The sequence below is a fragment of the Drosophila suzukii genome, chromosome 3 (assembly GCF_043229965.1).
Source record: "Drosophila suzukii chromosome 3, CBGP_Dsuzu_IsoJpt1.0, whole genome shotgun sequence".
NCBI lineage: Eukaryota > Metazoa > Arthropoda > Insecta > Diptera > Drosophilidae > Drosophila > Drosophila suzukii.
Window position 1 is genome coordinate 2613137 of NC_092082.1, and position 9536 is coordinate 2622672.

At 40.7% G+C, this 9536-nt stretch overlaps 1 protein-coding gene and 1 non-coding gene across 2 annotated transcripts; both read left to right on the plus strand.

Annotated features, from left to right (window-relative positions):
• Positions 1–565: 565 nt before the first annotated feature.
• On the plus strand, positions 566–637 carry TRNAC-GCA (transfer RNA cysteine (anticodon GCA)). The gene has a single exon. It is a non-coding gene; the product is annotated as a tRNA-Cys (tRNA).
• A 3278-nt stretch (positions 638–3915) lies between these two features.
• yellow-g2 (L-dopachrome tautomerase yellow-g2) lies at positions 3916–5662 on the plus strand. The gene is made up of 2 exons (XM_017077953.4): positions 3916–4837; positions 5110–5662. The coding sequence occupies exons 1-2, from the start codon at positions 3979–3981 to the stop codon at positions 5403–5405; spliced, it is 1155 nt and encodes a 384-aa protein (XP_016933442.2). The 5' UTR covers positions 3916–3978; the 3' UTR covers positions 5406–5662.
• The last annotated feature ends 3874 nt before the right edge of the window (positions 5663–9536 follow it).

Sequence of the window (9536 nt, forward strand, 5' to 3'; positions counted from 1 at the left end):
CCCCGTTCAATAAAATGGGTTAAATTATTGAAATTGTTTCTGTCACCCATCCATCGCTTGTGCATCCGATGGGAGCCCAAGTTTTCACCCTTTGGCAGGCAAAGTTCAGGGGTCAATACGAAACAGTTACCAAAGTGGCCCAAAAGTTCAATATCAATGCTGACGTCTGTGACCTGTATCTGAATTACTGTTTCTGTTTCTTTTTCTGCGAATGCGACTGGGAAAGTTTCAGTTACTTGGCTTGTGTTACCAGCTATTTCGGGGCTGACAAAAACATCTGTCAACCCGCCTGCAGCTATCAGTTGGGAAAGAGTTTCGGGGGAAAAGAGAAAGTTGGGGAGTATGGCATGGGGGTATATTACTCGCTGATAAGATTGCAATATACCAGAGAGTCGATGGAGCCACCCCCCGTGTGAGTTACCCAAAGAGTTTCGCTAAACAATTCATAAACACGCTGTCTTAAATTGATTTTTATTTCGTTTCTATTTTAGGATGATTGCGAATGCGAAATTTTATCTTACCCATCGAACTTTAAAAGGCACTCTGAGTTCGGGGATATCAAGTCGGGGGTATAGCTCAGGGGTAGAGCATTCGACTGCAGATCGAGAGGTCCCCGGTTCAAATCCGGGTGCCCCCTGGAACTAAATTTTTTTCCATATTTTTTTTATTACCATCCTGTAGCCCTTTGTGGATTTAGGAGATTTTTAGGGGGATTACATTAAAGGTGCGTCCGCCAGACATGGACAATGACCTCGTAAAGAACCCACGCATCGAACAATAACAAATAAAAAATGCGTTGACATATTTTGAGTGGGCGAAGTGGGAGGATTCGGATTCGGATTCGGTGTCCAGCAGCTCCTTTGTCTGCCCTTGGTCTTTGTGGAGCTGGAACAGCACGTGCATCGAATTATGGCCACCACTTGGCTTCCATTAAATGGCAAAATGTTTAATCTCCAAAGAGCTGCACAAAAAATGACCAGCGGCTGGTCAACATACATATTTTGATAACCCTTTTTTCGGGGGTCACTCTTTTCGGCTTCCGCATGGTGGGACTGGGATGAATCCCGAACAGACTGTCTATAATGCCAAATTACATGCAGATTGAATTTTTGTGAAATCCGTTTCAATAAACTGCCATAAGTTGCCCTCCCCCGATCGTAATCCCCGAATTTATAGCACACACATGCCCAAAAGAAGGCTGATATGCGTGCATATGATATATTATGTGGGCGGGATTGTCAGTCAGGGGAACATCTCCGTTGAATCTGTAGATAAATATTTATGTGCTTCAACATAAATAAAAGCAAAAATATCAAAATGGAAATTTAACGAGGCACACGACTAAGAATTATATACTCTACAGAAAGAGCTTATAACTTAATTGATATATTTAGCTATGCGAAATGATATGAGTACCATATTATGCAAAAACAATTAGTATTGGAATCAAAGTAATCATAATATTATTAAAAAAGGGATTTTAGGTATAGAAAGGTTATTTGTGTTCGTATTTGACCATATATTACTAAGATAATTAAGAATCTTAGGATATTTTATAGTAGTATTATAATAAGAAGACCGTTAAAGTAATTTTAACTGCCAAAAGTGTATTTATTTCTATGTTTGACCCGATCTCCAGTCATTTGGAAATATTCTCGCCCTGTGTTTGACAGATGCCTAAACCTAACCTAGATGCGTATAAATGGGGAATTTAAAAATGTTCATTGATTGCAGTTTGCGTGGAAAAGTGAATATTCAATGTGCACACTTGATGAACAGGCAAAGAGCAATTTGTCGGCGAGTCAGAAATGAAACCAACCAAACCAGCCAAATGAATTCAATTATGGCAAAACAATTAAACAAAGATGAGCCAACGGATAAAGGCACTAATTTATGGCAATTCATCGAACCATTTGCGCTGTGCAAAAGGTTAAGAACCACAGTGGACAACTTTAAGCAGACGTAAACAAAACTTGGCCGAAGAAAGAAAGCCAGCAAAGTGAAAGCAAAGCACATAAATTAGGCGAAATGGGAAGATTAACTTTAATCGCTGGCTGATGACTTTTTAATACCCTGCAGTACCACCAAAATCCTAGAATTTGAGTGATGTGATTTAAATGGTCTGTACACTTTGACTAAGGAAAATTAGAAAATGGTGTTTAATGAGGAAATTTGATGGGTAAATTTTACCAATATGGAGAGCTAAGTACTTGTAAAAATGTTTAACAACTTTTTAATATAGTGACGTGTACTTTATTTTTGCTTTGGTTAGTATTAAACAGTAAAACTACCAAAAAATGGTAAGTATGGTATGGTAGAGTTTCTATTTTAATGGCATATCATGTTAGCATATAAATTTCCAATCCCAAGCTAGAGAGTATTTATTATGTTTTAAGAACCCCTGCTGCTCCGCATATCCATAGCAGTTTGAAAAGTTTTATTTTTAATTTATGTGAAATTCCCGGTAAAAGAAAATCGCTTTCTCGGCAAAAAGTCGGCCCATTTACCAAACCAAATCAAACGTGACCACAGACAATTCTTTCTGCACATTTTCTTGCCTCTGCCGCTGCGGGACAAAATAAAGCCCGTCAAATTATTGGCTTATTTGCGTTTTCAATTGGATTTTTATTGGCACATATAAAAAGGTAAACTTTTCAGCGCGTTTTAAAGAAGTCGCACGTGTAGCTCAGATTTGCCCACATGACGCATACGCCTCGTTAAACGGGCCATAAAACGAAAAAAACTGTCAATGTAATGTGTGGAAAATGGCCTGCGGCAAAGGAAGGGTATGGTTTTCCCGAGGATTGTGGGGTTTTCCCAGTTAATGGGGGCCAGTCGGCAGTCGCCTGGCTGTCTCTTATCTACCCCAACCTTTTTTCTCGACTTTGGTTGGAGGTAAGTGTTTACATAAATTATGTCAGATGAGTAGCCCGGAAATGCTTGTCATCAATTTTTTCTGCTCTCTATGGGTGGGTATGTATCGTATAAATCATTCGGCGGGGGAAAAGCCACCCGGAATGCGGGTTTCTGACAATTTGGCATGCCAAACACGTTGATCTCTGGTATGGGGTGATTCCGGGTTGGCTGCCCATATCGAGAGGGCTTTAACCTATTTAGGGGCAATTACGTTGATGGCCGTGGCCGAGGAATTCTGCTGGGAAATCCCAAGGATGTGGGGCCTTTCTCGCACTCACTCCGTCAACCAAGTTATGGCTGGCGAAATCACTGTCTGAGGTCATTTTATTACTGGCAATTAGTTCGCTAAAAATATGTCTGGCAATCTGGTGACTTTTGTAGGGGTTCCGTTTTCAATTGATTGCAGTAATTGTAACGCCATTTCGTAAGTCAATTGGTTAATTGAGGAGGAAGGGAGGAAAGTATCCCTTTTCCTTGGCCTTTTGGCGCTAATGGCACATTTCAGGGATTTCTGTCCGGGAAATGGGTGGACTTTTCCCAAATGGTTGTATAATAAATTACAAAGATATATTGTGCACTTAATTGCTTTACATAAATTACGATATATTTTTTTTTGAAACATGTATTATAAATAAGTAGGTTTTATTAACATTATATATTAAAATAATATTATTTAATTATTGTTCCTAAATTTGGAAGTCAAAAAAGCTGGTCGACTTTATTCCTGTGCCATAAATAACGTTGAAATATTTTTTGTAGTCCCATAAATATTTTTTTTACGAAAACATTTATTGATTCAAATTACAAAAGACTTATTTCGTATAAATGAATTTCTGAACTTTAATTGCTTTTAACCCCTTTTTTGTGGGCAAGCTTTGGTCAAGGTTATTCCGCTGGCAAAAAATCAGTTTGAAAATTGAGAATTGGTCGAGAGGCACGTTGCCGGCTTGTGGTCATTCGATTCGATGGGCTTTCTGGTTATATAAGCACGCCACTTGGCCAATTTGGGGAGCACAACGCGCACGTCGTCGCTAGACTAGACCATTAACAACTGCTTCCACGATGAGACTGCATTTGGCCCTAATCCTGGGATTTCTGCTGGCTGGCCTGGAGTTGGCCCACTCACAGGGCACTAAATATGGACTATGGACTCCGGATCGGGCCCACTCGGATACCCAGCCTATTCAGTGGACGGGGGGTCAATTTGAGTTTCCCTGCGCCAGCACCAAGTCGCTATTCAAGAGTTCCGGAAAGTTTATACCCAAGAATGTGATTGCCACACGGGCCCAGCTCATCGGGGATACCATCTATTTGGCCCTGCCCCGTTATAGGAAGGGAGTTCCAGCCACTCTAGTGAAGACAAATGTGAAACCGGGCACCTGCTCTACGACCTTTAAGCCCTATCCCTGCTGGGATCTCCAGGAGGAGGGCAACTGCAAGGCCCTGCAATCGGTGGTGGATCTGGTGGTGGACCAAAACGAGGTGCTCTGGGTTTTGGACACTGGTATTGTTAACACTCTGGAGACCCCGGTGCGCAAGTGTCCCCCTAAAGTGGTGGCCATGTCGGTGAAAACGGGCAAGGTGCTGAAGACCGTCTCCCTGGAGGGCTTAACCTCCAGCAGTTCCCGTCTCCAATATCTGGTGGTGGACTATGCCCCCGATGGCGGTTGCTTTGTCTATGTCAGTGATGCCGCCAATCGGGCCATTATCGTCTATAACCTCCAGGCGGATCGGGGATTCAGGGTGGTGCTGCCCAAGGCAGTTACCGCAGGATGTCGGTCCAGGGATGTCCTCTACATAGCCCTCATCCGCCGGGACTGCGGAAGCACGGAGCTCTACTTCACCTACCTGAGCACCAGCAAGCTGTTCTCCCTGAAATCCGAGTATCTGCGGAGTGGAGTGGCCGATGGACGCATTTTGGGTGAGTTTGATTTGTTTGCTTTCTGATTAATAGATAATATATCAGTGATAAATGGCCCCCTAAATATGGGCCTAAAATAGTCTCATCAAAAACAATATTTTACTTATTATTTATTTATTTACTTTTATTTTAATCCATAGCATAAAAGTCAAGAACTTAGTATTTACAAAAAATCTTAAAAATTATTTTTTTTGATATAGTTTTTTATGTTAGTTTATTTTTCCTTAAACAAGTGATTCAAAACTAATTTGTATTTCATATTTTTTTTATAGATCTCGGCAAGAAGCCCAGTCGCATGGTCATCATTGGCACGGACAACGGCTCGGCGATTTTCTTCCGGAACGAGGGCGACGCAGAGGTCTACCGCTGGGACACAAACTCCACGTTTGCGGAGGCGAACTTTAAGCCAGTTTACCGCAGCCAGACCTGCCAGCTGGTGACCCATGCGGTCCCCGATTACAAGCGGAATACGATGCGGGTCCTGCAGAGCAATTTCCCAGATTACATGCAGAATCGCGTTGGCTGCGGGGCCATCCAGCAGTTGGGTCTGATGCAGGGCTGTTGGTAACCAGGTTAACACCCATTTTTTTGGCACCCTCCCCTGAAAACCCATCCCATACAATCCAATGGAATAGACTCCGAACTGAAAACTAAAGTGCCATGCAGTTAGATTGGCAATAACCGAGAATGAGTTGGTTTTTTAGTTTTTCGGGCCCTCGAGTGCAGTTCGCGTTTGGTATTGGTATTTTGTACATAAACTAACGACTTTGGTCGCACTTGTTGTTATCTAAGCTAAGCAAATAAACGTTTCACTTTAGTACAGAACGAGTGGAGTAAATATTTGGGGTTTTTAGATGGGTATATTGGATAAAGTTTGTTTGGGATAGTCTGTTTTCACAGACATCTAGTAGGGTTACCACTTCAAAGGCTTTTTTAAAACTTTTGGATTGCCCTAAAAAAACTAAAGTAAATATGTATTATTGTATAAAAATCCATCGCTGAGTTACAAATAAATATTGATAAATCCTTTTTTAATTGGTAATATCAATGATACTTTTATGAGATTTCTGAGAAAATACAATTTTGTTTATTTCCACTCTCTTCTTTTGATACTTTACTCGGTCCTTTCTTTGTAAATTATATTTTTTCTCCTCCAATTTTTGGTGCGTTGAGAAAAAAAGAGACCTTAATTAAGCTAATTGGATGTCCTCATGTTAAAGTACTCACTCGTCCTTATTGCATTGCCATCTCCATCTCAATATCCTATGGCCTTTTCCCCGGCGAAGTGAAAACCAACTTCGCAACCTGGAGATGTTGGGTGTGGAAAAGGCCAGGAAAAGTGTTAATTGGAAGTTGGCTGATAAATTGCACGCGGCATCCTTTGCAGTGGCTTCCGATTTCCAATTCGCGATTCGAGTCGATCCGAGGAAAGGCAGACGAAAGGCGCCGCGAGAAATTGTTCTCGATATAAAATCAATTAATCAGCAGCTCTTGTCTATGGGCTTCGACTGTGACCTTTGCCCCGGGGTCTGCGTTATGGCTTCGTGGCTTCGTGTTAATTACGCCCACCCGCAGTCTGGAGTGGATCACGCTGCAGTGGATGGAAATGGAACCCCAATAAATGTGCCAATGCCACACACCATATACCAAATACCAAACGGAATGAAAGGCACTCGAATAAACTTCAATCCCTTGCGGACTCCGGATGGGAATCCCTGGGAGTGGGAGCAGCTGCCACCGAAAAAGGCCACGATAAACTTGTCTCCTCTCGCTTGATTTACAAATGCTAAAACGTGGGCGGTCAGCCCACAAAAGAGCCGGCAAAAAGTTTATATCATAACCCAAACAAAACAAAAAGCAAGCGCTGGTCAAAATAATCTTGGCAGTTCGAAAAAAAAGAGTGGGAAGTATTCCCCTCGAAAAAGAGAAGAGGAAAATCGGTTGGGGTTGTAGAAAAACATATTATATACATAAATAATTGCTAAAAAAAATGTAGGTCACGAGAAACATAAATTTATTACCCGTCTGAATTTGGCTTGATAATGATATACATTTAAAATGCTGTCAGAAAACCAAATTTGGAACTCGGTTCCAGAGGCTAAAAATATGATGTTTACCCGGATGAACCTAGCGATATAATAATTCACATTAAATTTTAAAATTAATTTATTTTGGTAAACAACATTTAACTTTTAATTGCTTTCCTAAAAGCATGAATTTATTATAAGCTGAAATGAAAAACAATAAGTCAAAGGTTTGAGTTATAAAAGAAAAATAAAATTTCCTAATTGGGTCTGAAGTGGAAGATTATTTTCGAGTTCAAAACACCCCCTAAGGTCTGAGAAATAATTGTGCGATGTGGAAATGACAGTTAAAACTTGAATTTAAAGAACTCCGAAAACCCCAAAGTTCAACGAATTGAAAGCTCTTCCCAAGGGCCAACTCAAATTATGCCCTTTGAAGTGACAAAAAACGTAATAAATATATTTGCAAAAAAAGAGAGAAGATAACCGAAGCCCGCAGACAGTTTTTTGATGCCTTGTGTGTCAAAAACAAAAACCGAAGGTTGCCAAAGAGGCAGAAAGCCAAAGGAACGTCAGGAACGAAAGCATCAGTCCCGGCAAAAGTGACAAACGATTTTCCGCTGCACAGGCTGCCTCATCCTCCCCTTTTTCCCCAGCAGAAGATGCACCAAAATAATCCTGTGGTATAATTTAATTATACCCAGAAAAGCCCTAGGAAAATTGTAATTTTACCTGCACTTTCCAAGAAGCGCAACCAAGTGGAAAGCCCCAGAAGTTGCGTAACTTTTAAAGGGCGCCCATTAAGTTTGCACACAACAATTATTTCGGAATCACAAGCTAAGCTGGCCGAAATAAAATTTTCATTGGGCTGTGCGGACACTTCAGTGATGTCTAAAGCCACCTTAAAGCCTCCGCCTCCAGGATAAATCCACTTCAATCTGCTCGAGATTGACAGAGCCGAGTTCCTTTTCGGCGCCACCCAAAACTAACTGAGTGACTAGGGGAACAGGACTGTCAAAGTGCCACCACCATCACCTCGAGCACAAAAGGACCTACTCTTCCTTTCTCCCAAAGGAGCAAAAGGAGCAAGAGGAGCCGGAGGACACTACTGTTTGGCGCCCACTTGAAATGGGTTTGACAGGGAAAATGGCAGCTTCCCTCAAATGCTTTGATTTCTTTTGTACTCCCGGCCCTGAATTGGGCAAAACATCCCAGGCAACCGAGACACCACTTCTCCGGTTAATCGAAAAGCGAGAAAATCGACAGAAAATCGAGCTCTAGTGGAAAATTGCAAATGAAAGCGTGAACACGAAGCGCAAATAAATCTGTTAACAAAATATCAACAACTTCCGACGGCAGTTGAGCCATCGCAAGGAGAATTTAAAGTGTTTTCAGCAGATAGTTCATGTCGCCCAAGGTGATGTCGTATCTTCTTTAAATGTTCACGAAAAAAAATAATTTTCAATTACCACAATTTTTAATTTTTTATTTTTTTTTAAAGATTCTACTAGAAACGGTAAGAAATTGTGCAATATCTAAGTATATTAAAAGTAATAAAATATGTTTTGGTACACCATACCTCTGCATGTAATATTTACAATAAGAAGATATTAAAATAATGAAGGTACACTTGTGAGATTAATATTTAAAATAGATAGATATTTAAAATATATATAATTATAGATCAGAAAATATATTCTTAAACGAATATAATTCTATAACCTTGAAAATATATACAACATTTATTTTTAACAAGAAGAAAGATATATACAAATTATATTTCTTTTTATTTTGCTTTTCTCCCAGTGTAAGTTTCCTCACATTGTCTGATGTTTTCACGTCTTTCCACATTTCCATGTGGATTGAGAGGATTATCGCTACGGGGCCTCAAAGAGCTGCCCGCAACGAAATCCCTGTCTGTGGTTGGGCTGCCATGGCAGCGGAAGCATTTCGGGTTCCGTCCCTGTCAAGTCAGCACTTCCTGGAGCCCACCTTCTTTCCCATCCATTACCATTTTTCCCCGAATTTCCCCGAGTCTCCGACCATTTTCCACCATCACGGCGACGCATCTCCATCTCCATCTCCTTTGGGAGACAGTGGACCGGACAGGCGACGTCTGAGTGCTATCGGATATAGTGGGGCCACTCAACGCTCCTCCTGGGGCGAGCTTTAATGCAAAGTAGCTAACTGGTTTAGAGACACGCCCCCGGCATGTGTGGTTGGGGGCGGGACGGGGACGGTGACGGAAAAAGGCCAAGACACAGGCCAAAAATGGGTGCCAAACGACTTCCGACCAGGCTTATTTTGAATGGGTCACGTGCTGGCAGGAAAATCAACAAGAAAGAAAAAATTATGCACAGGGGAAAAAGAGAAATATATTTAAATGTTATTAAAAGCATATTTGCATATTTTGTTACCGCTTCAAATTGGGTGTTTTATAATAGAAGTCTATAATAAATACAAAATATGTTAAATTATAATATTTCCATCAGCTCTGTAAATATTTTCTGTGTGTTTCCTATGGAGATTGTTTATTTAAAGTTTTCGGATATTTTTAAAACCCTGTTACCAACATATTTTATTTGTTTTTCCATTGGATATTGTCATTTAATCGGTTTAAATTTATTTATTATTATTTGGAGAATTGGCTATTACATTTTAAGACATTTTAAAGA

Excerpts from the sequence above, each read along its gene's own strand:
- yellow-g2 (XM_017077953.4), top strand. The coding sequence starts at position 3,979 with ATGAGACTGCATTTGGCCCTAATCCTGGGATTTCTGCTGGCTGGCCTG. Across the intron at positions 4,838-5,109 it reads GGCCGATGGACGCATTTTGG|ATCTCGGCAAGAAGCCCAGT; the intron begins GTGAGTTTGATT and ends TTTTTTTTATAG.